The 27,294-nt window shown below is 37.9% G+C and overlaps 1 protein-coding gene across 1 annotated transcript in view; it reads left to right on the top strand.

The window, feature by feature from the left end:
* STARD9 (StAR related lipid transfer domain containing 9) overlaps positions 1–27,294 on the top strand; it is a 96,353-nt gene that overhangs the window by 44,675 nt on the left and 24,384 nt on the right. The window contains exons 8-22 of the mRNA XM_041459922.1: positions 2,115–2,184; positions 4,373–4,445; positions 5,320–5,387; positions 6,328–6,425; positions 6,642–6,845; positions 7,253–7,350; positions 9,109–9,186; positions 9,911–9,985; positions 10,466–10,645; positions 14,474–14,525; positions 15,374–15,511; positions 16,343–16,425; positions 17,431–17,534; positions 19,764–19,811; positions 26,790–26,980. Coding sequence (XP_041315856.1) covers positions 2,115–2,184; positions 4,373–4,445; positions 5,320–5,387; positions 6,328–6,425; positions 6,642–6,845; positions 7,253–7,350; positions 9,109–9,186; positions 9,911–9,985; positions 10,466–10,645; positions 14,474–14,525; positions 15,374–15,511; positions 16,343–16,425; positions 17,431–17,534; positions 19,764–19,811; positions 26,790–26,980 — 1,560 coding nt within the window. The remainder of the gene's footprint in view (positions 1–2,114; positions 2,185–4,372; positions 4,446–5,319; positions 5,388–6,327; positions 6,426–6,641; positions 6,846–7,252; positions 7,351–9,108; positions 9,187–9,910; positions 9,986–10,465; positions 10,646–14,473; positions 14,526–15,373; positions 15,512–16,342; positions 16,426–17,430; positions 17,535–19,763; positions 19,812–26,789; positions 26,981–27,294) is intronic.

Raw genomic sequence — 27,294 nt, 5'->3', positions numbered from 1 at the left:
AAATCAGAAAACTTAATCCCTTTAAGGACACTTAGGTGCCCTGGGCAATGCATTTTCCATTTGCAATTCCTGTCAGAAAGTCCCAGCTCTGAGCATTAAGTGTTTTAAATGTTTTCCAACCCATAGTTTTTTTCACGTAAAGGCTGAGAGATTGCAGCCTTTAAAATGCTGAAAGTGTTTCAGTGCTTTGGATTGGAATCGTTTCAAACTTCTCCCTCACAGATGGTTGCACTGTTAAGGAATCAGCCTCTCTTAAATCAGGAAATGATGCAATCTATTTTATTACTCTGAGGCAGATTTCTGGGGGAGATCCTTTCTTACTCTAAGGCAGATTTCTAGACAAGCAAGTGGTTTTGATCTTTCTATGGGACTTGAAAATTACCTTTCTTTTTCCGGCAGCCAACAGAGCACTTCATCATTTCTTTTCAAGCAGCATTTAAAATATTACCTTATTAAAAATCTTAAGTGTTTTAAACTCTCAGCAAGATTCACAATTCCAGTGCTTAGGGAAATGTAGGCAGGTAAGAATTTCTTCCATGCCTCCTTTTTATAACAGTATTTTTATTCAGTTAAATAAGACCCTGAAAAGGGGTCTGGGAAAACAATGGATGATAGTTTCCATATTGTGAGCTTTAAAGATACCAGTGCAGCCGGAAAAATAATAGGCCTCTTTCTCAAATGGAAAATGTGATGACTTCTGGAATTAATGTGTTGTAAAGAGACACTAGAGAGCAGAAGAAATACTTTTGTTTGAAAATCATCCTGTACTTTGTGTGTGTGCAAATGTTCGTGCACGCACACTGCAGTTAGGGTTTTTTTTTAAAGTGTGGATGATCCAAAAATATTTTTTTATATGTATCAGTTATTAAAGGACTAAAGTTAAATGCCTTCTTTGTCTTAGGTTTTACTTTCGTTTAGAGTTAAGCAAGCTGTTATCATGAAAGAATAGACTTGAACAATATCAAAAACACCTATTTCAGTCTGGTTGAATTTCATATTAATCTTTAGTTACATTCTAACAGTAGACATATTATTTGATCCAAATAAATCAATATTTTTTTCAGTACTTTCCCTTCACCCACACTTTTGTGGTCTGTAGTAAAACAAACCTAAATCTGTGGAGGGGGAGAAAGTTGCCCTGGATTCCATCTGTGAGATAAAACATTCTGCACAGGCATGTTTTGCTAGCTGTGTTATGACAAAGACTTGCTTCACAGCTCAGGTGTTTTTTAAGGAGTCACTGCAGTACAAATGATAAATCACCCTTGGTGACGAGGCATATTAAAGTGGATTTATGGGACACCCAAGCCCGCTGGGGATGACTTTGTGCGTGCGCTGGGACTCGCGTTCTGCCGGGGCTGGCAGTGCCTGAGCACAGCAGCACTCCGCCCTGCACCGGGCTCCCCTGGGCACCAGCACCCCTCCAGCACAGCAGCCTCTCGGTGTGGGACTCCTTTCTCCTCCTTAAGGGGTTTTCTCCTCCCTAAAAATAGAATCAGATTTAAAAAACAAACAAGTAAAAACCGACCAAAAGCAAACTGAAAGGAGAAGACAAGAGAAGGCCAGATGATTCATAGCATTATTCAGGGAGATCCTTCAAAAAGCCCCCTGAGGAGAAAAGTGCATGAAGATTCCCAAGTGCAGGCTAAAGCCAATTTAACTAAGTGGTGAATATTCACAGGGGTTGGTTCCTAGTTCAGTTAGTTGCATGAGCAGAAACGTCACCCAGAGGCAATGGCCAAAATCTTTTTCATAGGATCTGTACCCAAATAGAATGACATAGCTGAACATTTATTATGGACTTATACTGTTTTCTAAGTGTCATTGTTGTGTAGATGGAAAAGTTCTGATCTTTGAAGGTATGAGGTGTTTTTTTATACTAATGTCACTGCATCAGAAGGATTAACTAGAATTTTTTACATAACTTTTTTTTTTTTAATTGAAAAGTTGTGGGGTTTTTTTTATAAAATTTACTCTAGTCCAGAGACTACTTGTAAAATAATGTTATCTCAGCAGAACATTCTTATTCTACTGATGTTAGGTAAATTGTTGGATAAACTGAATAAAACTTCCTGAGGAAGCTAAGTATTTAACTCTTCTTGAATCTTTGGCAGGTTTGACTCAGCATTTAGTTACAGACTACAAGCAAGTTGTAAAACTTCTAGAAGAAGGAATAGCTAAAAGGTATTTTACATAACAAACCAGCTGCATCTGTATTTAACTCTTCTTTCACTGTGTGTTGATTTCACTGATGTTTATTTTGCTGACCAGGTTGGCACTGCTTTGTGATGACAGGATTTGGTGATCCTGCATGTGAGGCACACGAGAGCTTACCTATCATCATATTGTCCAGAGCAAGAGCTACAAGCACTAATGAAGTTCTTTCTTCAACACTGACCCCGTGCTGACTTACCCACAAAATTTCACCATCTGTCAGTGATAAAAAATGCAAGCCAAGAAAACATTTTGCTGTAAACAGACATCTGTTTTTCCCCTTCACTTGCTCACGATACTTTAGACTGAATAGCTTTCAACTCACTTTGTTGTGTAATTCAGTGATTTAAAACTGCTGAAAATATAATGTATACTTATTTATTTCCTAGAAGTACTATGCTCACAATTATTTGGTTTTATTTCTGTTTCCTAGTCCAAATTGTGTGTTTGCTGTCAGTGAACTGTGGGGTTCAGAGCATTGGTGAAGCCAATGATTTTGGTTCTCATTAGTTAAGATGCTTTTTGACAAGAAACCTTGAATATCTTTACAGGTGCCGTTGCAGTAATGCAAAAGAGTTTTATTTGAAAGGATTGTCAAAATCCTAATCACAGTTCCAAAATCAATATCTTATCATAAGAGTAGTCAAGGTTTTAGAATAACAGTGATGCTGGAAAGTAAATAAAAACTAAGATGCATTATCACAAAAAAACTCATAGAATATACATCAGGATTAAGTTTTGCTGGTTCTGCTAGTAGTAATTAATAGGTGCAGCTTTAAGGTAAAAAAAAGACTATTTCAGTACAACAAAATTCCAAGTGAATACATGGGTTGTGAGTAACTGAGATGTGAATTTCCTCTGTGACTACCTTGTGTACTGCTGGAGGCAAGGAGTACTAACACTTCCTCCTCCAAATCTTGGAGCACTACCTTTTTCTCTTTTACTCTCTAGCCTTCAGTGCTGTGCCCTTACATTCTCTGCCCACTGTAGGGCTGTTTTCTGTCTCCTGCCCTTTACCTCATTGTTTGTCTTCCTCCTCCAGCACCTGGAGACCAGTTCATGTTCTCCTGCTACCTCAGCTTTGCCTTGCTCATAATCATGTTGTGCTCAGCTGCCTGTAGGTCTTGGCATGGCCCCTCACAGGACTGTGGAGGAGGTGTAGGAACAGAGAACAGCGGGGAGGAGAGTCCTGGCTGTGCCCCGTGCCCTGGGCACTCAGCAGCGTGCACACAGCTGCAGTTCTCTGCTCTCTAGTGCAACTGCTCCCTGCAGTGCTCTGACAGCTGGGCTGGTAACAAAAGCGTGGTACCACAGTCCTTTTCTGCACTACTAAAATTACCAACTGTTGTTGGGGGCAGGCTTGGCAAAACTCATTAAAAATGCTGCACATATAGCTGATATTTAAGGCAAGCTCAAAGGAGAAAAACCTTGCTTTTGCCCTGGACAAACTGCTACTTTCTTTGGGTTTTTCTAATTAAAACAACAATAAAGAAAGTAGAATTTCCAAAAGTTTGCTCTACAGAGGCAGTGGGAGAGTTCTACTGCTCCTTTTGTGAGCAGTTCCTGCTTGCCAGAGTGCACTGGGTCAGAGCACGAGAGCTGTCTGTCCATGTCAGGGTCAGGCGGGTGCCACACAGGGAATGACAGTATCCATTCAGCACTCACATGGGTGGACTGCTTAGTCTCATTGGACTCGTCTGGCAGTGTAAAAGAGCTGTACTGTGGTAAAGGAACCCCAAAAGTTGTGTATGAAGGTTTTTGAAACCTTGGAAATGCTAAGGGATAAAAATGGAGGCAAATGGAGAAGATGTGCTGGGCTTGTGCACTCTGTATTGGGGATGAGCTGTTTGATGCTGTTGCTGGCTGTACTTCTCTGCTGTGTTCCCTGCTTATGCCACACCTCATACCTGTGCTGTAAGGCTGCTTTGAGATATCTCCTCAGAGTGCTGCTGGTGGGAAAAAAGCACCTCTAGTTGATCCTCAGTTTCCACCTTTCCATGTTCTCTGCCAAATGCTCGGGGATCAGATCCAAGAATGCAGCCTGCCATATTCTCCAAGTTTCACATTTTTTCATTTATCTGCTGTATTTGTTGATTTTGATTTTCCCGAATACAGCGAAGTAACCCTTTGTAACTGAATGGTTTGTTCTTCTTTCTAGAATCACAGCAGCTACACATATTCACAATGCCAGCAGCAGATCCCATGCTATCTTCACCATCCACTACACTCAGGTTAGCTAAAAATAACCCAACTTCCTCTTCACTTTCAAAAGCATTGTTCACTGTGTTGTGCATTGTTTACTTGTCACTGTTTTGTGCTGTTTGTAGTAATGGTGGAAGCTGTTACTTATTTCCTTTGGATCACACTGCAGATGTGTTGAGTGTTTATTGAAGCATTCTGTTCCTTTGTGCAAGCTTATAGTCAGAAGTGATGCCAAAACCTCACTTTTAAAAGAAATGTTTTCAGTTTCAATCAGCCCTTTGAAATGCAATAAACCCCTCAGGTGCTGTGAAAATTACCTGTGAATATGTTTGAGGTTATGTTTTATCACACTTGTTTAGGATTCTTAATTGAAGTACAGCATTAGTTTATAACAAACTTTTGTATCTGTCCAGCTTTTTAGATGTGCTCATCTTTTTAGCATTTGGCATCCAGTACTCTCCCTGAGACAATGTAGCCTTTCTCTGGAGGTATTACATCCTTCTCTGGCAGGGAAGTCGTTCAGTGATCCAATAGACCTTTTCTATCTCACACTTCTAACATCCTGTAATCACAGAACATTTTGGGATATTTTTCCTCAGTTTCACAAAAGACCTTTGGAATACATTAGAGGAAAACAACTCTGCAAGGTCTACAAGAAAGCCTTTCACAGTCTCTAGGCAGTAAAGTTTTTTTGAGAGGAAATTGGCATAAGAGAGTAGTTTCTCTGTGGGGTGAGAAAGCTTTTGAGTTAGTGGTTTAAACATAGTCTGCAGGTCAAAGTCACAAACAAAGGCAGTGAGACAGTCATATGTACAACTCAGCTTCAAAGAAAAGAGCACATCAATTTTATTTTCATTAATTAATTAAGGGGAATAATCTTCCTTATTGATTTTTTTTCTGCAGGCTATATTGGAGAACAATCTTCCCTCTGAAATTGCAAGCAAGATCAACTTAGTGGACCTTGCAGGCAGGTAATAATATACTGAAGGGCAGAGAGGTAATTTTCTCTGAAGATGCTGTCAATACTGTCTTAAAAGATGAAGTTTAATATTTTGAAATTTCATTGAACTAACAGAAAGCCTGACTTTCTTATAATGTAACAGGGACTATTAAGCTAATATTGTCTTTGTCAATGGCTCTTCTGTACTGGGTATTGGTTTTCATTGGGGAAGGAAATTCCTGAGTTCTCAAAAACAATGCTATGCTGTTGCATATATTTAAGGTAATTCCATTCAGCTCTATGTTCTTATTAAGATGCTTTTCTGGTAGGTGTTGTTGGAATTACTAAATCTTGAAAAGAGAGGGGCAAAAAGAATGTGTTCCTCATGACTGCCTAGCGTGGACAGGAGAAAATAGTTATATCTCACTGTCTATGTTGTTCGTACTCCAAAAGTTCCTAAGTCTCTGATCTTTGTTGTGAATTTCAGTGAGGTGCATGTGGTTGTGCTGGATGTGACAGAAAACAGAAAGATGGAAGTTGTGCTGAAGAATTATAGAACAGTTATAGAAGAGGACTTTTGTTTTCTCAAGAACATAGATTATCGTGCACGTATGGTCAGAGAAAGTGGCACTGAGGGAAAATACAGACTTTTGTACTGAGCCAGGCTACTGTTGTGGAGATGTGAAATATATGTTGTTCTTTTAAATTCTGAACCACTGTGATTGGGTTGCCTGGTTCAGACTTAAGTTTATGTTTTGGTGGGTCTTTAACAGTATCTTGCACCAACAGCCTTTGCTCACGGTTGTTTGAATTTTCTGAAATAGAGGGCAATACGAAATATTTGAAGAATATGGCTTTTTAATTGCAAAACTCATAATTTCTGTTTTCTTGTATTGCTTGAAAATACATAATGTTTTCATATTGACTGTATGTTAATAATTAAGCATTTTTGCTTATTTTGCTTGCTACAGTGAAAGAGCCGATCCCAGTTACTGTAAAGATAGAATTACCGAAGGTGCCAATATTAACAAGTCATTAGTTACACTTGGAATTGTCATATCCACTTTAGGTAAGCACATAAGTTCTTTATGTTGAAGGGTAGTGAGCAAAGCATATGACTCACTCACTGTGTGTTGAGTGTAAATGTTATTTGCATTTACATCAAAAAGCTCAACAGAGCAGTTGTGTGGTGTCTTCATAAACTGTAATGACATCTAAGAAAATTAAGTAGCCATGACAGAAAAAACCAATTCCTTTCCTGAGCTCTGTGGCGCTTCTCCCTCAGCACAAAATTCTCAGATGTTCAGCAGCTGCCAGAGCCTTAACACCCTCACAAGTGAAGGGGAGAGCAGCCATGTGGACAGCCCTCCCTCCGGCGGCAGCAGCAGTGGGACCAGACGGCCGGCTTACATCCCCTACCGTGACTCCATCCTCACCTGGCTGCTGAAGGACAGCCTGGGGGGCAACTCCAAGACCATTATGATTGCCAGTGAGTTTGGTTTCCATGAATTGTTTAACATTTTGTACTACATTGTGCCTTTAATATACACCTCTACTGCAGTCAGAAGACAGCTATAACACTTAGAATCTGTCCTTGTAAAGATTTTCATAAATACTTCATAGAATACTCAAGGAAATGAAAATGCATGCTGATTGTGCATGAAATTATGTTTAAGAGTCTTACCAAGGTGATAGCTTCGATTTTAGGTGATTCATTCAGTTATAAATACAGTCTGGAGAAGACGTTCTCTGTAAGCTTAATGAAATAACCCTAGGGTTATTTGTTTCACTTTTAAAGAAGCAAGACTAAAAAAAAATTTAAAAAAAACCTTGTTGAAAAATGATAGGTTAAGCTGAATGCTTTTTAAAATTGTGTCATTTTTTTTCTGTCTGTAGCTATCTCACCTGCCAGTTCCAGCTACAACGAGACCATGAGTACCTTGAGATATGCTGCAAATGCAAAAAATATTATTAACAAGCCCAGAGTAAATGAGGTGAGGCCTTGAGTTCTGCCTAAGGTAGCCTATGCAGTCACAATTTGTCTTGTCTCAGTACACAAAATAATGAATCCCTTAAATACATGGGGATAATTTTGGCACAGAACCGGAGCTTCATTCATTGCTTGCTCTAGGAATGAGCTCTGACTTCATGACAGATTCATTTGTTTGATTATGTAGAGGTCCTTCAGGCTGCAGAAGTTAAAGGATGGCAGAGTATTAAGGAGAGAGTCAGCTGCTGCATTGGAGGCCTGAATTCTATTGCTGCCCCTACTATTCCATTCTTGCTCAATCCTAGATATTCAGATGCTTAAAGCAAATTTTCAGTGTGTGCTTTTTTCTCATTTTCCACCCTTAAACTCAGTCCACATTAATCAAATGTGAAAAACATAAACTGAAAATCAAAGACACAGTGTTAAAATAGGTTAGAGGTTTTAGATATTATAGTCATAAGAACCAGCATTAAAATAATTCATAGGGAAGTGCATAATTCTGTCTGGCTTTACGTCAAAATTCAAGCAGTACATACTGATCCAGATCTACAGTCACATATGCTAGAAATATAAAACTCTAGAATTGCTGTTCTGTAACTGATCATTCTTGACCTGGAATTCTGCATGAGGCTCCCTTTACACACGATTGCATAACTTAAGGACTGAATTACAGTGCATCCATTTAAGGAATATTCAGTGAATTTAGCTTTCAAAAAAAGTCTTGATTCCAGCCATTTCCTAATATTTAGTCCATTGGCTTTACAGCTTTGGTAGTATTCTTTTGTGATTTGGCATGACTGTATCAAGATTTTATATTGTAGATGAAAGGATAGAATCTTAGAGCAGTACTTCACTATTTGCTTTCCTAACAATACTATGTTAAGTCTGGGCAGAAGGAAGCCCTTCTAATCCTAGATTTCTCAAATGTAATTTGCATTTTAATTAGCAGTGCCTTTATGTCATTTTCAGACATCAGTAGTAGCAGCAATTGTGTGCTTGGCTTTGCCAGCAGCAGTTCTCAGCTCTGTGACAGGCTAAAGTCACATAAACACTCCTGGGTAAGCCACTTGTCACACAGAGCCTCTCAGCCCCTCGACTTGTGTACCCATCACTCTCTTGCACAGCCCATGCTGGACCCTTGACCCCAGCCCTTCAATCTTCTTCTCCTCACTGCAAATTGATGCGTCAGCCCAGAGGAAGCTGATTCTTGACTCAAGAGTTTGTCTGAAAAGTCTGTAAAAGCTGTTTTCCAAAAACTGCCAGTGCAGAAATGCTTACTCTGAAAGTGAGATAAATGTCTCACACCAAGCAGACAGGAAATTCTTTATGTATCAGCTTTATGTATGTATGTAAGGGCTTTTAATATCATCTTGGATGATGTTCTGGCTTTGTCTCCTCTAATCAGATTTTATATACCAGCATTAAGTAACATCATCTTTCTGATGTAATGTAACTATTTTGAAGGTAAATCCTTAGAAGCAGTGATGTATCCATCTGGTCATGATGGGAACAAATGTTATGGTAGGTCTGTATTCAGAAGAGAGATAGAAAAGTTTATGGTAAAAGAGAATCTATCAAAGATGAGAACCACCTGTCCCTAGGCAGTACATCTCAAGGGCCTGGCAGAGTGAAGCAAGGAGTACTGCTGTGAGTTTGCCTATTCTCCCCTCTTCCTGGCTGTTGGAATATCTCCACATTGATTTCTTAAGCTAGAGTTCTTGTAAAACTGATTTTTCCAACAGTCTGTGTCTCAATGTTTCAGGATGCAAATGTGAAACTGATCAGAGAACTGAGAGAAGAAATTGATAGATTGAAAACTATGCTGATGAGCTTTGAACTGGTATGTAGTAACATTTCCCTGCTGGAGCTTTTGTGCTACTTTAGGTAGTTCATCTCACCTGTATATCTTTCCATGTTTATTGTAACTGGAGAGAAATGAAACTGTTCTCTGGGTGATTTTGTAATTATTGTGAGGTTAACTGTTTTTCTGTCATTTCTCCTCTTTCTGTCACTGTACTGATGAACCTGAAGTAGTCATGCAATGATTCAAAAGGAAATCATTGCCTGTCTTTCATAGAGTTGGATGGTTTACCTGTACAGAAATACCGTGAAATAGGATATTTTATTTTTAAGGGTATGGAAGCTTCAAGAGGTTAATTGACGTTTCACACTTCCTGCATGGTCTCTCCCCACAAAGGAGTTGTGAACATCTGTGAGCCCTCACAATACAACTGACATCCCTGCTGTTTTCCTCTGTTGGAATAATAATAATAATGGTTTTCCAAGCCATGGAGAGAATGTTTTGCTGAGAGAGACAGAAACTACACTTCAGGATGTATTTACACAGAAATATCTCTCAGTTATTTCTTTTTCACCAGTTCTTTATGCCAAAAAATTGCATGCAATAGCTAGAGAGATGTAGGCTAGATGTTAGAAGGCAGCATGTGTATTTTCGCTTTCCTTCTCTTGACTTCATCTTGAAATGCTGAAGAGTGAAAGAACATGCCTGCCAGCTGTGAATAAGAAAGCTAATGTGCAGATCTTGGTGGCTGTTGTTTGTATAGAGAAATTCCAGTCCCTCTTGGAGTGATGACAAGGATGGCAATCTGACCGAGCTGGTCCTTCAGAATGAAATGAAGGTGTGTATGATTTACTTGGTGCTGTAACTATCTCCTGCTCCACTAGGCCAGTTGTGAAACTACAGTGAAAACTCTTTTGTCCTAATCCTTTCATTTTTGCTATGCAGATGCAGGAAACTGCCATCCTTAATTCATGTTGAGTGTGCTCTACCAGCTTGTGACAAAAGTCTCATGTCCTTAATGGGACACAGTCCACTGTGCATCACTAAACCTGCACAATCTACCTCTTGTTTGAAAGCTGTCTCAATATATCACAGCAATTCATTATACACAGTCTCTCCCTTCTAACATAAACTCCAATTTATTCAAATGAAATTATTGTACACTTACCAAAATTACTGAGAAATTTGACCACTGCTAACCTGGAAAGGTTTTGCAGACTTTATTGCCCAAAGACAGGCAAAATAATTTGTTAGCATGATCAAAAAGAAAAATTAGCCTGCTTAGTAAGTGAAGCAGTTCTCTCTCCTATTCTTTAAGATTGAGCAATTGACCAAAGACTGGACAAGTAAGTGGACAGACAGGAAAGCCATCATGGAAGAATACAGTGTGGACATCAACAAAGAAAAAGCTGGAGTAACAATAGATTCTAATTTACCGCATCTAATGGCCATGGATGATGATATCCTCAGCACAGGAGTGGTGCTATACCATCTCAGGGTGAGATATGGTCACTTGTCTTATTTTACCCGTTAATTTGAAAATATTTGTTTTCTTTGGAAATGGAGGGTGGTTAGGGTGACAACAACAGCTATCAAAACATGAAGGTCGCAGATCACGAGACAAAATGGGGGGGGAAAGCAGAAAATTATTGGAAATGGAGAAGGACAAGAATTCATATATTAATAGAATTTGGCCCCTTATGAATGCATGTGCAAAGTATTTGATGTTGTCTTACAAGCAAAGCAAAATATTTAAATTAGTCCACAAAGCATCAGGGCAGTTATGTGTTTGTATATGTGGAAAAGGATGGAGCTTAAAGTATTCCAGACACACTGGTCCAAATTTTCTTAAGCATTTGTACACTTAAGACTGAAATATTTTTATATGTATAGATAAAAGTAAGGTTTAAGAAACAAAAGCTCACTTTGGCAACGACTATATGTTTATTTTAGCCCTATGAGAGATCTGCCACATAGATACCAGCTATGTAGCATGGAGGTTAGTTACTTGTGATACTGCTGGAGTGGCTATTTTTGAAGATCATGTGGAAATCCTGGCCTCATAGACACTGTTTTGTTGTGTAGCTGCTAATGTAAGGCAAAGCTTTCACTGAGAAAATCTTATGACATAGTATGTACATTACTGCACATTATGGCACATGATGTGCATGGGTCAGATTGTTTTAGGGGTTTTTTGGTTTTTGAAACAGTAAGTGCTAGGCCAGACTTCAACATTTTTAATGTTGTTTAAATGAATGGACATTACTGAAATATTGATGCTACTTAATGTGAAAGGCATGTTGGATGGGCACTTCTACAGGGGTTCACTCATTGCCAAAACATATGTTAAATACAATTAAAAATCATGTGTCTGTCTACTAATAAAAAATCTTTATCTGGATTTTGTAGTAATTAACAGTTTAAGGACACAGGATTTTTTATTCCTTTTGTTATAGTTAAATAGTTAAATAGTAAAACAGTTAAATAGTTAAACAGTTAAATAGTTAAAACAGAAATCTTGCTGTTCTTCTATCATGTTGAAAGAGAAACTTAACTAATTTTTCTCATGCCAACACAAAGAAATTGTACCAGATAATTATTAGAGACCAAGTATTTATGTCCAGTGCTGATCAACATGCAACTTCAACTACTCAACCCTAAATTAAAAATAAATATTTATTGAAAGCAACTGCTACTACTTATATGCTCTTCTGTCATGTGCCATTGGGGAAAGAGCAAATACTTTCCCATACTAATTTTGACAACACCTAATTTAAATATATTCATTTTAATGGCATAACATGGTTTGAAGAGTCACCTTCTGAAGTCATTCATGACTCTGTCACACTAACATCTTTGTCCCTTCTTTCTTTGCTTCTAGATGCTGCTTTTTCTTTTCTTTGTGCTTTACATCTTTTAGTCTCTGGTGTCTGTTACATTCATCTGAACAGCAAGAAGGTAAAACATTAGTGGTTCCTTAGAAATTAAGGCTTCACCATATAACAGCTCTTTACGTTGTACTTCTAGAGAGAGGTCACAGCAGCAGTTTCCAGATCATGCAAAATAAATATTGTTACTCTTTTACGCCTCTGATATTTCATAGAATTAATTGCACTAACTGATGCTGTGCCTATGTTTAATTTTCTGGTTTTCATTAATAAAAGTTTTATGTTTTCCTGTGATTTAGCTTTTTACATAGCCTAAACATATGCCATTTTTTTATTGTTTCAGTAAAAGGTGTACTTCATAACCTTTGTTGAAAGTTGGAGTACTTCCAGAAGTGAAGGGGCAAAGCAATCTTACTCTTTATAGTTCTGTAATGTACCTTAGGAATTCTATCCCTAGTGAAGAGAAAGGGCCAGAAGAGGTAGCAATGTAAACCCCCTTCAAGGGTGAAGGTATGCTGTGATGTGCTCAGGTCAGGCTGTGCAGTTGTTTAATCTGAAACATCTTTCCCTTTCTCAGGTGGAATACTCAACATTAAATTAGAAAAGGGTATAAATATTACAGTTATTAGTTCAATAATAGCATTTAAAATTTGAAATCAGCATGGTCCTGGGATATGGTTATTTTTATTTTGTTTTCTCAAGTTGAGTTTGTTTGCTTGTATTGTATCTGTACCTTTGGTCTCAACTGCAATTTTCAGTTGGATTTAAACTTACCCAGAATCACTCCACTGACTGGGATGCTGTTGTGTATTTCCTGAGCCAATACTGCTGTAATACACTTTTCTTAATTAAATTGTATTAGCAGAGAGTTAGTTCAGCAACTTGGAAAATGTTTCCTTTGGAATTACAGTAACTATACAATTCATTGCCAAAGAAGAAGATAATTGATAGTGAAGAAGATAATTGATAAAGAGAACTTTTAGGAGTTGGTTTACTTCTCTCTGTATAAAATACATGTTGCTATTTCACATGATTGATTGTCAAGAGTCAAAGGCTATATGGACCCCAAGTTGCAGCCAACCCAGGTGGATATTTTGCAGTTGAGTCTGCTGAACATTAGACTGACATTTAACTTGGTAATTGCTTCAAAGCAGAGGCACAGTCCAGCCTTCAGCCTCTCCAGCAAATGAAGTCTCAGCAGGGTCATGCCTGGGGGATCTGTTGGCTGCTTCAGACAGCTGAGCTCTGTGAGGAGCTTTGTGATAACCATTCCCTTTCTGCCAGTGCAAACCCCACTGTGATTTACCCATAATTACCCAGAACTGGGGCACCTTGAAGTCGTGCACAGCTACTGTTTTCCCAGTCTTCAGGCTTCCAATTACTGCTTCATGCTTGATCTTTAAATCCAGGCTTTACAATACACTTGGAGCAGAGAGTATATTTCATTTGTTCTAATTTGAGTACAAAATCAGATTGTGTACTGTCCATAATTAATTTTAATAAAACTGAAAGTCTTGCCACTAAAGTAATTTTGGAATGCATTTACCAATCACTTTACCATAACCAATTGCAGCGTCTCTTTAAAATTGGGAAATTATCTTGCTTTTTTTTCCTAAGGAAAAACATAGAACTGGTAATGGAAAGTAATCGACTGATGGTAAATTAATTAAATTATTTGCCTTTTTTGGCATTTTTTTCCTTGGGTTATTGTTTAAACAACTCTTTTTTATTGGTATTTGCAGGCAACCATAAAACTAGTGCCTCACTTCTGTCACTGACCCACAATATAGTTCAAATCTTCTTGTTCTGCAGACTTTTGTTTCTAGGCAGTTCTTTTTTTAAAGTTACTGAATCTTCGGGTTTGGAAATTTTCCCATATACCATGAGCACCAGGAAGACTTCATAGATGTCATTTAAGTTTCAGAAAAAAGTTCTTCTTTAGTAGTTAGATTGAAGAGTTTGTAATCTATGACAAAATGCCCTTACAAATTAGGAGTTCTGTTACTTTTAAATTTGAAAAGCCTGGTTAATTGAATCATCATCTTGCAGCTTCTTTCTTTCTGTATAGATATTTATTTTAAAAATTGTCTCATTTCTGTGAACATCAAGTCTCACTGTACAAGTGCAAAGCATCAGGATGCATGTTCATATTCAAAATATTGGTCTCATGCACAGTCCAAATATCATCCACTGAGGGTTACTTTATCTACTGGAGTCATAGAAGCTGACATAGCTGCAGGATGAAGAGTAATTGCAATGATAAGGGGGGACAGTGGGCTGGAATATTACCAGTACACAGCATTTACTTCAAACAAGTCAGTCATTCAGAGGCAATTTATTTTAAGCTTGCTAAAATGATGTACCAAAGCTTTTTAAAGTAGTATATGTAGTATTTCTTTCTGTAACCAACTTTTAAATTAATTCTTTTCTTGTTTTAGGAAGGAACAACGAAAATTGGAAGAAGTGACTCAGACCAAGATCAAGACATTGGTAAGAGAATTATATTGCAGCTTATTTTGTCATACGCTCGGGTCAAACCAAGAGGTTTACATTTGTCATGTGTAACAGCTAGGTAGTGTTTCTTTTTGTCGGCTTTCTTTATTGAAGAAGTTAAGTAGAAGAGACTCCTTATTAATGTTTGCTAAAATATGTGATTTTTTTTTGTTTAAGAGGCCAAAAAGTCAGTGGATTTGACCAAATTGAGATCTTCTCAAAATTTTCTTTCCACTTTTGAAATGCTGCACTAGAGTTTAAAAATATCTACATCTTACATCCAAATTCTCAGATATTCTGCCCTAAACTAGTGGCACAACAAGTGGCACAAGATGCTTTTCAACTCATTCAGAATATTATAGATTTAAAGTCCAAATTATTCAGAACACATCTTATTTAATTGAGTTTCTGCTTTTAATTTTAGCAGTCAATCTCAGGAGCTAGATACTATGATAGAGAACCGAAACTTTCTACTGAAATTGGAAAATTTGAGGGATCCCAGCTTTGGTTAAGTTCTGCTAAACTTGGTTATGTTTGATTATTTTCTGCCTGTAGATTAGTGGATTATAAACAATAAATGCCGTAAAGGCATTAAGAAAATTCAACATAACAGAAGAATTTACACATCAGCTCACATAGCAGAAAGCGATACGTAGTTTTCCAGTACCAGAAATAAAGAAACAATCTCGCTAGTTTCCATAGCAAGTTTTTCTGTGATTAAGTATTTCCTAAAAGTATGTTTCTTTGGAGAATGAAGTATGCATAGCGTCAAAGAGTCTGTGGCAGTGTGAGGAGAGCAGGGCCAGCCCAGCCCTTCCCCAGGTGAGATGAGCTCTGCGTTGCAGTCCTGCAGGGGCAGTGGATTGAGAGGAACCACTGTCTGATCGACAACCGCTGCGGCATCGTCACCCTGCGGCCCGGCCCGGGCGCGCGCTGCTCCGTCAACGGCTGCGAGGTGGCCGGGGCCTGCCGTCTGTCACAAGGCAAGACTCGTGTTTCTGGGGAAAGCGAACGCTGCCTTATGGTCACCTTGTCACTGCAGTTTAGATCTAGAATTTATGGGACTTGAGCAGATCAAGGAAAGACGTCTCTCAGTCTGCTGCCAGCTCCACAAGGTTTGATCCATGGCTAAATAAATTAGGTACCCAATAGAAGTAAAATTAAGACATTGGCGACAGTATTCTGCCTCTTTTTGGCAGCAGTAGTATGTAGGTTTCTGAAAAGGGCATGGCATGTAATCAGAGACATTAGTGTGGAAAATAGTGGAGACTGACTCTACGTCAGCTGGTCGCTGAAAGGGTTTTTTGGCAATTATATAATATGGTTGAAACAACCTTCAGCATTTTCATAGTGTTTTTAGGTGGGAGCTGGTAGCTACTAAGTCACAGGCTATAATGAATAAATTCAGATTAAATGGATCAGGCTTCCATACTTTCAGGTTCTTTAAAGTAACAGTCCAGCTCTTGGGAACTTGCAGTGATCTTAAAGATACAGTGCAAAGAGTCTTAAAGGCATAGTGTAAAAACAAGTTTTCAGCAGTGAATTGGTTATGGTTTTGGCATGAAGTCATGCTGGCTTTTAATATGAATGGGGAATTTACAGTTGTTTACTCTGCAGAGATCTCCAAGATTAGTTTGCTTGGATGTGCTCATTACATATCAATAACTCTGCCATTCCATAGTGGCAAATTTTAAAAATAGTTCTCTGTTCTGTGATTTATAGAAAGCAGTTGGTCAGATTTTTTTTAATCTGCTATTCTATAGTAGTTTGATGACTTATGTCTCTGTAAATGTCTAATTATTTTGTTTTCACAGGGGCCCTTGTTGTCCTTGGCAAATCTCATAAGTTTAGATTCAATCACCCAGCAGAAGCTGCTATCTTAAGACTAAGAAGATCAGTAAGTTCTAAAACTGTTTTTCTCCACTATTTTTTCTGTTTTTTCCTTCCTATTTTTTTATTCTTAAAAGCCAGCCTGATAAAGATAATATTTCATCTCATCATCATATTTCACTTGCTTCATTTCCTCCTTCTAATGGTCTGTAATGACACTAAACCTCTAGTGGGAGGACACTAGCACTTCCTTCACATGTGCTTAGCAAAAGATGATGCTGATCTCTTGAACAATTTAGTGTTTCCTATTTCTAGTCATGACTATAGTAGGCAGAATGCTGCAGTGAAAAGACCAGTTAAGAATCTTTCCACATTTGATAATTTTCTGAGTTATCTTCCTTCTTTGTCATTTCACTGTCTTGAATGAAGTATACTAGAAGAAATGGAAAATTTATGGGATTAAGTACTTAAGTGTTGTCGACTCTGAAAGCAGTTAATTGTTACATATATCAGGAATAGACAAAATATTTACTGGTATGTTAAACTCAGGAGCTAATTATTGTAAGATATTATTTGGTTGGCTTGTTCAATAATGTTTAAGAAATTAGGTAATTCTTAAAATGACTGACAAATGTAACTAAAAACCTAACTTAAAAATGTAAGTTTTCTCATTCAGGAATTAACCATATTATCAACTGCTGTTGGTAAGAGTCTACCTTTTAAAATGGATTTTCATTTATTAATGTTTTCTACTTTCCACTCTTCCATCCTTCTGTACTCACTTCGAGATAAGGGGCTTAACTCCTGTTTGTTTTCATTCTTAATTTCTTGATTAATGAAACATGCAGCACATTCAAATAGAGCTGCAAAAAGAGATGCACTCAGTAACAAACACAGTAGTTTTGCTAATTATCAAAGACTAAGCAGAAGTGTGAGATTATAAACTCACATGGGAGGTACTATGCAGCCTTGCACACAATAGTTAACAATGGCAGTACTAATGATACCTTGGAAATTCCTGGCTTGCTGTGATTTTTTTAAATTCCTGTCCTGTGTGGTGTGCTTTCTGTAGATTAATGAAACCCCACCCACTAAGAGTTATGGAGCTTTGGACTGGCTCAATTTGGATGGAAGTTGCATCAATTCTCCACACTATATCCTTTCTTCTCTCTACAAGTAAGTTTAAAACTGAGAAAAAAACAACTGAACAAACAATTTCTCTTTTGGGATAATGTCTGAAATACAGGACTTGGTTCAGACAAAAGAAAGCTTATTCTGTGTAAGTCCCACCATGTTTTTAAGTAGTCAAATAAAAATGTCAGAGAAAATACATTGGCCAGACAACTAACATAGAGCGTTAAGATAAACAAGCAACAGACCTGCAAAGTCATTTATTGATGCTCAATTAAGAAAGTACCTCAGATGAGACTGTCAGCCTTAATTCAGTTCATTTGGACATCTGCTTTACAGCTAATCTATAATGTTTACAATATTATTGCTTCAATGCACAGAATGACCTTTTCAGGGTATGATTTAGCCAAGGCAATTATTACCAATTGATTTTCACTGCTAATTTGTTGAGGAAATCAGAAGGTTTGTTCATAAATTCTCTGTAGTTCAAGTCCTCATTGAGCCCTTCATCTCAGAAAGCCAATGTTTGTTTGTTTGTTTTTTTTTTTTTTGTTTGTTTTTTTGGTTTTTTTTAACTGAGCAGTAAATAAGGCATCTACTGCTTTCACAGTGTGGAAGAGCTGCTCATACTCAGTGTTTAGTGTATGCTTCTATAGCAGAGACTTTATGAAATGGAAAGGACTGGTGTGATCAAGACAGTGATTAATATGTATCAGGAAAATGAATTATGTTCTGTGTTTCAGTTCATAACATTGAAAATAGAATATTACTGAATTAAATATAATTGAGTTCTTTCTCTTTTTTAATTCTTCTCAGCCTGGCACATTCAATTAACCTGTTACAGGCAAGAAACAGCCATCTTCTCATTCATATCTGCTGGTGGTTCTGCTTCTTGCTTTGGTGTTTTTGGTGTGGTAAAATACTGGGAATCTTTTATCTCTTTCTAGAGGAAGTATTTATCTCATTTTTATGAGCATAAAATGTTATCTCTGTTTTAAATATTCTTCATGCTTCTAATCAAGTGGCTTGCTTTCCACCTTAGATAGTGTGGTTTTATATATTCTCTTTAGGGTATCTAATCTCTGCATTTGCTTTTCATTTGCTGCAGTGATACCTGCCTATACAAAGTGTTACTTCATTTTGTTTTTTACTGAAGAACATTTTATATGTCATTGCTATTATTTTCTTAGGAAAAATTAGAAATAATTTTACAAATAAGGGTTTGTCTAATGACCTTCAAATGTACACACCAAGATGCTCTTTATGTTGCCAAAAACATTAGTTGTGGAGCTCTTGTTACAAGTCTTTTGATGAATCTAGAAAAAACTGAAGAAATCCAGAAGTATTATGAACACTCTATCACAAATTTGTACTTGGTTTTCCCAAGGTTTTAACCTGACAAAACTGCCCAGAAGTATTATGAACACACTATCACAAATTTGTACTTGGTTTTCCCTTTTTAACCTGACAAAACTGTAGAACATTTCTGATTGATTTTTTTTTTCCAGACCATGTTCAGATAGAAGACTTGTTTGTGTTGAGCAATTTTTTAATCACTTGGACAGGATGTTACAAGCACATTACATTGCTTAAAGTTACCCTCATGCTTACCTAGAGGATTTCAGATGGTAACTTCAGTAAAAATGAAAATGTTATGGTATTGCATTTGCTTGCATTTTATCAGTGTCTGTATCTTACAGGAATGATCTGTAAACTACATCTTATAATAGCTGGTTTTCACCTTAAGTAATCCAGTGGTCAAGCTGTCCTTTTGAATAGTTATTTGGCGTTGGTAAACTGAATTGATCCACTCAGCCTTGCTTTGCCTTAACCTGTGAGCCTGTGCTTCTGTACAAACAAGAAGTTTTGCTCATGGAGGGGGCTGTGGTTGAGGCATCTAGCCTAAGATTGGTATTATAAGAATAAATGTCAAGTACTAAAAGGTGTGTGTGAGACACTTTGCAAACCATAATACAGGACTAAGTGGACTACACGGAGTGTTTATTTGATCTCCAGTAGAAAAGTCCACCCTAATGCAGGGTCTTGTCTCTGTCAGAAAGAGATGCTTAGAGGAAAGTAAAAGACAAGGTAAAGCTGTGTGTGTGTCTTGTTCTCTGTCCCACTCTCACTTGAAAGTTCTTGGTGCTCTCCCATCTGCTAGAAATCTGCATCTTCCTCTACTGAAAATTACAGTAGCATTGTGTGCAATACTTCAGTGAAGTTTTCTTGCCCTTTTTCCCAAATATTTATGATTTTCTATTTTTATTTTTGCAGTCAAAAATGTAGAAACTGTGAAGAAAACAAATGTTCTCTTGAACCAAGGTAAGATTATTAATGTGTCTAAATCATGCTGAAATTTTTTGGCATCTTTTGCTTTGCCTTTCTCCAGTGCTACATTGCTTGCCTCCAGAAGGGATGGAAGCTAACACTTTAAGCTTTACTTCAAACTGTTTTATTATTTTGGAACAAGAATCTGTACATGAAGCTGAGTTACAGGCAGGGCTCAGCAGCCACGTTCTTTATTCGTGTGAGATCTTGTGCAAATGGTTTGCATCTTTGTTGCATGTGTAGCATGCATTTAAAAATCATTAATACAGTGAGGCTTACTCTGAAGTTGCCACCAATTTCCAGTATATAAGAGCCCTAAATGTATTAGATTTTGTGCCAATAGTAGGTACTGGGAATACTCATTAGTATTGTAAAAATTGCTTAAATAAATTGGGTTCTCTTCTGGTGAGAATAAAATTGCTTTAGGGAAAAGTAAAAAAAAATAATTCCTGGCATAGAATGTGGTCCATTCATGCAAAAGAGCACAGCAGCTGCAAACAGAAGTAATTCAGAAATTGTTGAGTTTCCATGGGTTTAAGTACCTTTTTAACCAGGAATTAATGGTACTCTGCTTTCTTCTGGATTTTTTATTTCAGATCATATAAATATATGTATTACAGTAATGATTATTAACGATAGGAGTCTTACTTCCCATGCTATCACTATGATGACATTTTTCTCATCTGCCTTTTATGGGTTGAATTACCAGTTCAACCTTTAATTGTACATTAAAATATTTTGAGAAATGAGAGGAAAAACTATTTTCTACCACTGCACACAAATATTAAAACTTCAGGCATTGTGAGTCATTATACTTTTATTTGGTTGCTTGCTCATACACCCTACTCATAATAGCTCCAGCACTGCAAATTTCTGATGTTTGCTGTCAGCCAGCAAACACACAGAAGGCCTGTGAATGGCATCAGTCATATTAGAGCATCACCACAAATAAGTAGATAATAAAGGTCTTTCTCCTGCCATTGCCTTAATACCATGCAGCATACAAATAAAAACTCTGATTTTATTGTCTTGCTGGTTTCAGAAAAAGCCCCATAGGAGTTTTTCCATTAGAGCTCCATGGTATAGCAGTAAACTGAATTATTTAGCTGCTTGGAACATGCTTAAACTCCCTTTCCTTGAAAATACTAACATTGTTAAACTGGGGGGGAGAAATTCTATACAGCATAACAAACATATGTATTATTCTAATGTGGCATAGTTAACTTGTCCAACTAATACTCTGTAAAATACTCTGAGTTCTCACTAACAGCTTTCATTTGAGAATTTCAAAATGCTCTACCAAAAAAACAAAACAAAAAGGTTAAACAAGAGGTTTTGCATCTCTTAAAAGATACCTCAAATATTCTGTTTCACAGAGAACTGCACTGTGTCAGTTACAGCAACTCTGCAGTTTACAGCAGAATCATGTGTAGTGGATTAGCAGGGTAACTAACTAATTCTATTAATAACTGACATTGTGAAGGGAAAACCTGTGTTAGCTGAACTGGAATTTGAAGAGGCAGCATTGCCCTTTATTGGAGAATGTGGCTGTGTCTTGTGCCTGTGACTTTTGGTCAGAAAGTGGTCTGTTTTAGAGACGTATTTAAAGGAGTGCCTTAAATAAGTCATTGCTTTACTGTTATTTTCTGGGCTTTGGCAAAGAAAAAGAGGCTTTGCATGGAAAGGCTGAAAAAACCACACATGAAACAGAACAGTGTGCTTTTTCTTTAAGCAAACCAGTTAATCAGAAATGTAAATGATTCCTCACTTGATAGTAACTTCTGTGAAGGAGATTACTATGTGTGTAGGTTTCCAAAGATCCATTATTCCTAAAGGTTTCTGACTCTGCTGGCCATTTGGACTGATTTTTTTGGCACCCACCTCCTGCCCACCACTCCCCAACTTCTGGGCTGAATTCTGCGAGTGGCATTCCCTCGGGAGGCAGAAGGAGGTGACAGCACAAGGTCTTTGTGTCTCCTTCGTTGCTCTTCCCTTTGCTTTAGGGAGGAGCAGGGAGAGGTTTGGGTCCCTGTGCCAGGCAGCAGCAGATGTGGATCCTGTGCAGCTGCTGCTGCTGCTGCTGCCCTGAGCCCCTCGGGAAGGGCCCCGGATTGGACACTGCAAGAAGGGGAGGATAGAGCTGGAGAAGGTGGGAGCAGTTGTGCAGATGTGCATTGGTGGATAGGCTTGTAACTCTAACTTGTGACTGCTCTCAGTGTGGGGTTTGCAAGGGTGCAAAATGCCTTGCCAACATCTTTTTTTCTGCTTTATTTTTAACTCCTTTTCCTTTGGGAAGAATAATTTGTGAAAGACAAATAGGACTTGAACACCAGATGGTCGAAAACATGGGGATGCTAACTTGACTGATGTCTTTTTTGAGAAAACTGCCGAATTTCAGCTTTTACCACAAGTAATTATTTTTCACTGTAGTTTCTCTATTTGAGCCTTAGGATTTTGTTGCAGCAGGTATTCAGAGCTATTGCTGCCATAGTTACTGGAAGCTGCATTATGCTGTAGCAGCCGCCAGCCTCTGCATCAGCAGCAGAAGTGTTTGGGGAAGAGGGGAGGAGAATTGCACAATAGGATCCCAGAGAGCTGACAACAAAACCGGCTGGAAAAAAATGTGGATTTACAGATGGCTCGTTTAGCATGCATCGTGCAAACTTTGGAGAGAAAAATGAGATGGAAAAGCAATCCAGCAGAATTGGTATAATATTAATGCTTTCTCAGTAATTTGTGATTAGTTTAGGGTTGGTGTCTTTTTGTTGTCATTTTACTTGCAGCTTTTAATGGTTTACTTGGAGGAGGGGGTAACTGTTGACACTTCTTGCTGCATTTGATACACCAGGAAATCTGCATGCTTTTATGAAATTCTCTGCAGAATTGCTTTTTTTAATATGCTGTATGCTAGAATATGCTGGTCCTGTGAAACCAAGATTTTATGTATGTCTTGATACCTACAGAAATGAAGCTGTTTCTCTCATATTTGTTCTGAGGCTATTTTATTTCTGACTAGAGCTGTACTGAGTGCAGATTGCTTGTGTGGAAAAGCAGGAATATGAGTAACAGCATGCTGGGCTTTTTTTGCTGTATCTCATAGCATCCCAGTGTTTCATGTCTAAATTTAACAGTACATCTGATTTAAGATGTTTTAGATGAAAAAATTAGTGATCTCTCTTACTTATTACAAAATTTGGCTAAATTCCTATGTTAACTGGCTTCATACTTGGTTTTAGTTTAGTCATTCCAACATGTATGACACAAACTGACTGTTTTTTTAATTGCTTATTAGATGATTTAGCTATGAAGTGGGTGTGAATCTGTTATTTTCTTTCTGGGCCATTTTCGTGTCATTTTTTAGTTTAGTTTATCATGTTATTTTCACAAACCAGCAGAAGTGTGCTGACATGACATAGCATGTTCAAAGGTGGAAAGGGAGCATTCTGACTTCATGATTTTGGTTTCAGCAGCTTCTGTGAGAGGCAGATCTGTATCCCAAACTAGCCAGTAATTCTGCTCTCACATTCAGTATTTCACAGCCAGAGGGAAAACATCCTCTTGCATTTTTGTATTATGTAAGTGGCTCTGCATGGATTTTCACTATCTTTTTGTTCCACTTCAGAAAACTGTCTGTAAGAAGCAGCTTCATAAAAAGCTGCTTAATGTTCAGTCTCTGTATTCAGACCTGGCTTTACTGCTCTGCCTGATTTTTGTTTTGTACTACTAGAAATCAGGAAATGAAGCAGAGACAGTGAAATAACAGCAGAACTGCAAGTTGTATATATACCTGGAACAACAGTATTTTGTTACAGAGACTTTAACCTTACCGAGGGAGAGTTGTACCAACTAGCTACATCACCTGAACAAAAGCAGAAAGAATGCTGCTGTGGCTGCTGTGCTGTGTTAGCTTTCCTGAGGTTTGAAGTGGAGTATGGCTGTTCCTCTGGACTCTGCCTTTCTGGGGTGTAGTCATAACATGGAGCTGTGATTAATACCATCAGTTTGGCCTGCATCGTGTTCTGCTGTGTGCAAACACACACGGCTGTTGGAAAGGATCTCACCATTTCGTGTTAGTTCAGCAAAAGGCCATTACTACACACGTGAGGGAATATGCTAGTGCTGCTGAGAGCAAACAGCACTCTGCCACGTGCATTGTTTGTATTGCTTGTTCTCTGTTCCTTTCTGATGTGCGGGTGGGCTGTGTTTCAGCAGGAAAGTACAGCAAAAGCTTGTGATCCTCTCACAACTGTAAACAGATGTTACCTAACCACCCCCGAGGGCATTGCTAGGTCTTTGGATGAAACACGGCACTGAGTTGTATCATTTACTTCAATGTTCCGGGTTTCAGTTTGTAAGCAGTTTGAAATCTAGTAAGTCAATTTTATGGGAAGATTGGCTGAAAGCTCAAAGTCATGGTTAGAAAGAATGAGAGACAATTTTATCAGGGGAATTTTATCTAGTTTTAGTAAACTGTTGCAGAACAAGAATTCTTTCACTACTGTTTTAGTATCATGGTTCTTTTCAGCCTGCCGGCGATGATTTACTCCGTTTCCTCAGTTTCATGCAGAATGATGCTAACAATGATAAATTAATAGAAATCAGCTCTTCTGATGTTTGACTTTCTGGTGTTTGATAATGCTAATGGATTCCCATCAGTTCTCTTGGATAAATCTACTTTGTTTCTTTCACGCGTGTCTCAGACTAAGCAAATTGCCCAAGGTCATGTGAAACCAGTGATAAATTTAGATTCTTATTTTTCAACTTTCATACCACCAGAGGAAACAGAGCTTTCATATATCTGTTAGTAGAACAGGTTAAAGACTATCTCATCACCAGATTCCGCAGAGAGGCTGTTAGGCTTGGTGCATAGGCATCCAGAGGCACTCCTCATCCTGAAGACCTTGCAGGCCAAGGATGTGAAAACACAGAGGTCATGAAACATCAGAAGTGTTTTGTCCCAGATCAGTACTTTAATCTCCAGATTAAATGGCTGCTCCATTAGAAAATATGGAAGGCAACCTCCAAGCTGCATTTAGGGCAAGCCTCCCTGAGAGTTACCTTTGAAACCATGGGAGCTTTGTCCAACAAGGTACTTCAGATTCAGTGTGTTTGGAAAGTGGTTCTTTAGTGAACCAGTCTCTCTTTAACCTGTGAGTTTGTCCCCCCGTGGCTGTGGCGATACAAACACCTGAACAGCTGGAGGTTTGTAATCACCATTGGAGTGTTTTGGTGCTGTGGGGAAGTTCAATTCAAACCTACTTCAGCTGAATGAGAAATGAGGCATCCCACTTCTATTTCCTGGGGATCAATTAAAGTTAATCTGAGAGAGAAAAAATTACAAATCACAGGGTACTGGCATCTTTGGAGACATGCCAAGGACAAAGAGATCTTGGACCTACATATTCTTACAATTTATTTGTGTGGGTGACAAATAGACACAAACCACTTAGCAGATGGCAGCAGCAAAGTTTGTGGTGTGTTTGCACCATGACAGACAACTGAACAGAAGATATTCTGTGATTCTCTCTCAGTTACTCTCAGCATTACATTTACATAAACATTAAAGCAAAACAGAATTCCGTTTTTCTCGTGTGAGCAAGATTCATAGTAATATTGTAAATTATTGAAAATCTTAAAGCTTTTGTGTGCTGAGACCTTCCTACAACTTCTTATGAAGTGCAGTGTGTGTACCATGTAAAGGTACTGCAGGAGATTTGTAGATTTTCACTGCTCAATTATTTCATCTGTTCTTGCTGCTAAACCATCACACAAAATCTATTTTTTGCTGTAGAAATGGTTGCTTTGAACTCATGCTTACAGTTCTAAATTGAGATGTCAAATTATTCCTGTGTAGCAAAGGTCAAACACTCTTTTCATACAGATGACCTTGTATTGGTAGTGATTTTACAAACTACAAGATATTTCCAAATATTTCCTTTGAAATTATATTTTTTTGAGGTTTTTTGACCTTTAGGGACTCTTTGGGGTTTTAGTGTCTTTTATTGCTTTAGGAGTATAATGAATACATTATTTAATTTCTTACTAAAATATAATTTAAACATTTTTTCAAGACTCAAAGGTTTAATTTTCTGAGGTTATATATACTAATGCAGTGTTTAGCAGACAAAGACCATATATCACCTTTGGATATAATCTAACTTTAATGTTAATAATTTCTTGATGGTAGCATGTGCAGAAGTACAATATCTATTCCTTTCAGAGGGCTAAGGTATCTTGAATATTATAATGCATTATGGGGAGAAGAGATACTATTTTGATTGTCGTTCTGATGTTCTGTTTCCTATTGTTGTGTGTAAAATTTTGGCACGCAGTCAGAAGCTAAACATCTTGGAGAAGATTGTAAAGCAGTTTTTTCACAGGCTAGTCACTATTCTGATCCCAATTCTGCTCCAAATATAGAAGCAGTAACCTGATATAGTTCTTGCATTGCACAGAGATTTGGGTGATCAAGGTCTTTCGTTGGCACTGCCAGAGACTGTTGGTGTAGTTCTGACAATGCCTATAAATATTTCTAGGTTGGAGGTTTTGGTCTGAAAACAAAGAATGCTGGTCATTTCTGTAAAGCACTTCAAAGTACTTAGATGACAAGTATCTTATATAGTGGTAATAAAATCTTATAATTTGAAAACAACCCCCTCCCCAGTTTCATCTATGGAAGAATACAGCAAAATGAAATGTGACAATATTTTTTAAAATCTTTTTGCTGTTATCTTTCTGGCAATGGAATTACCTGCTTCACTACTAGAGCTTTCATGTTTTCTGGCATTTATGACACTTACATGGCTGCTGCCTGGTGTGACGTGCATATACACAACTGTGAGTTTTTGCCATAATGCACCCTTATTGAACTAAAAAACATCTTAAACATTGTCTGTCTTTCTTTAGTAAGATGACTGGTTTTATTAAAAATAATTGATTCTGGTTTAAATTCACTGTCAGCTTTTCTAACAGCAGAGAAATCGATGCTGTGCATGAAGAGTACAAGCAGAAACTGAGAGACCAGGAAGCCTTCCACAGAAAACAAATTCAACGACAGCAGCTCTATGTTGAGGATTTAAAGCAGCAGATTCTGAGAGGACAGATCAAAGCAGAGCAGGAACTAGAAAATGACCAAGCACTCATCAACAAGCAAATCCAAGAAAGTGGGTACCTGCCTTTTCCCCTGCTTCAACTCCCTTCCATTACTGCACTTTCATCCTCTAACCATTTTTTGTGCTAGTGATGCTTTTTTTTTTTTTTTTTTTTTAATGAGTGGAACTTTTATCATGGCTAATTACTGGATTTCTCCTACAATTGCCTTTCCCTTGAGAACAGTTACTGAGCTTTGATTAACAGAGCTACAGGGCTCCTTTGCAGTGCTCCAGCAGCACTGTTTAATTAGCACTGCAGGTCATTAGCACTGCTGGGAGAGACAGCACCAGCTACTCCCCTGTGGCTCTGAGCCTCCTCTCCCGGC

Source organism: Pyrgilauda ruficollis, unplaced genomic scaffold (genome assembly GCF_017590135.1).
Source record: "Pyrgilauda ruficollis isolate IOZ18807 unplaced genomic scaffold, ASM1759013v1 scaffold14, whole genome shotgun sequence".
Lineage (NCBI taxonomy): Eukaryota > Metazoa > Chordata > Aves > Passeriformes > Passeridae > Pyrgilauda > Pyrgilauda ruficollis.
This window is presented reverse-complemented; position numbering and strand designations above follow the sequence as displayed.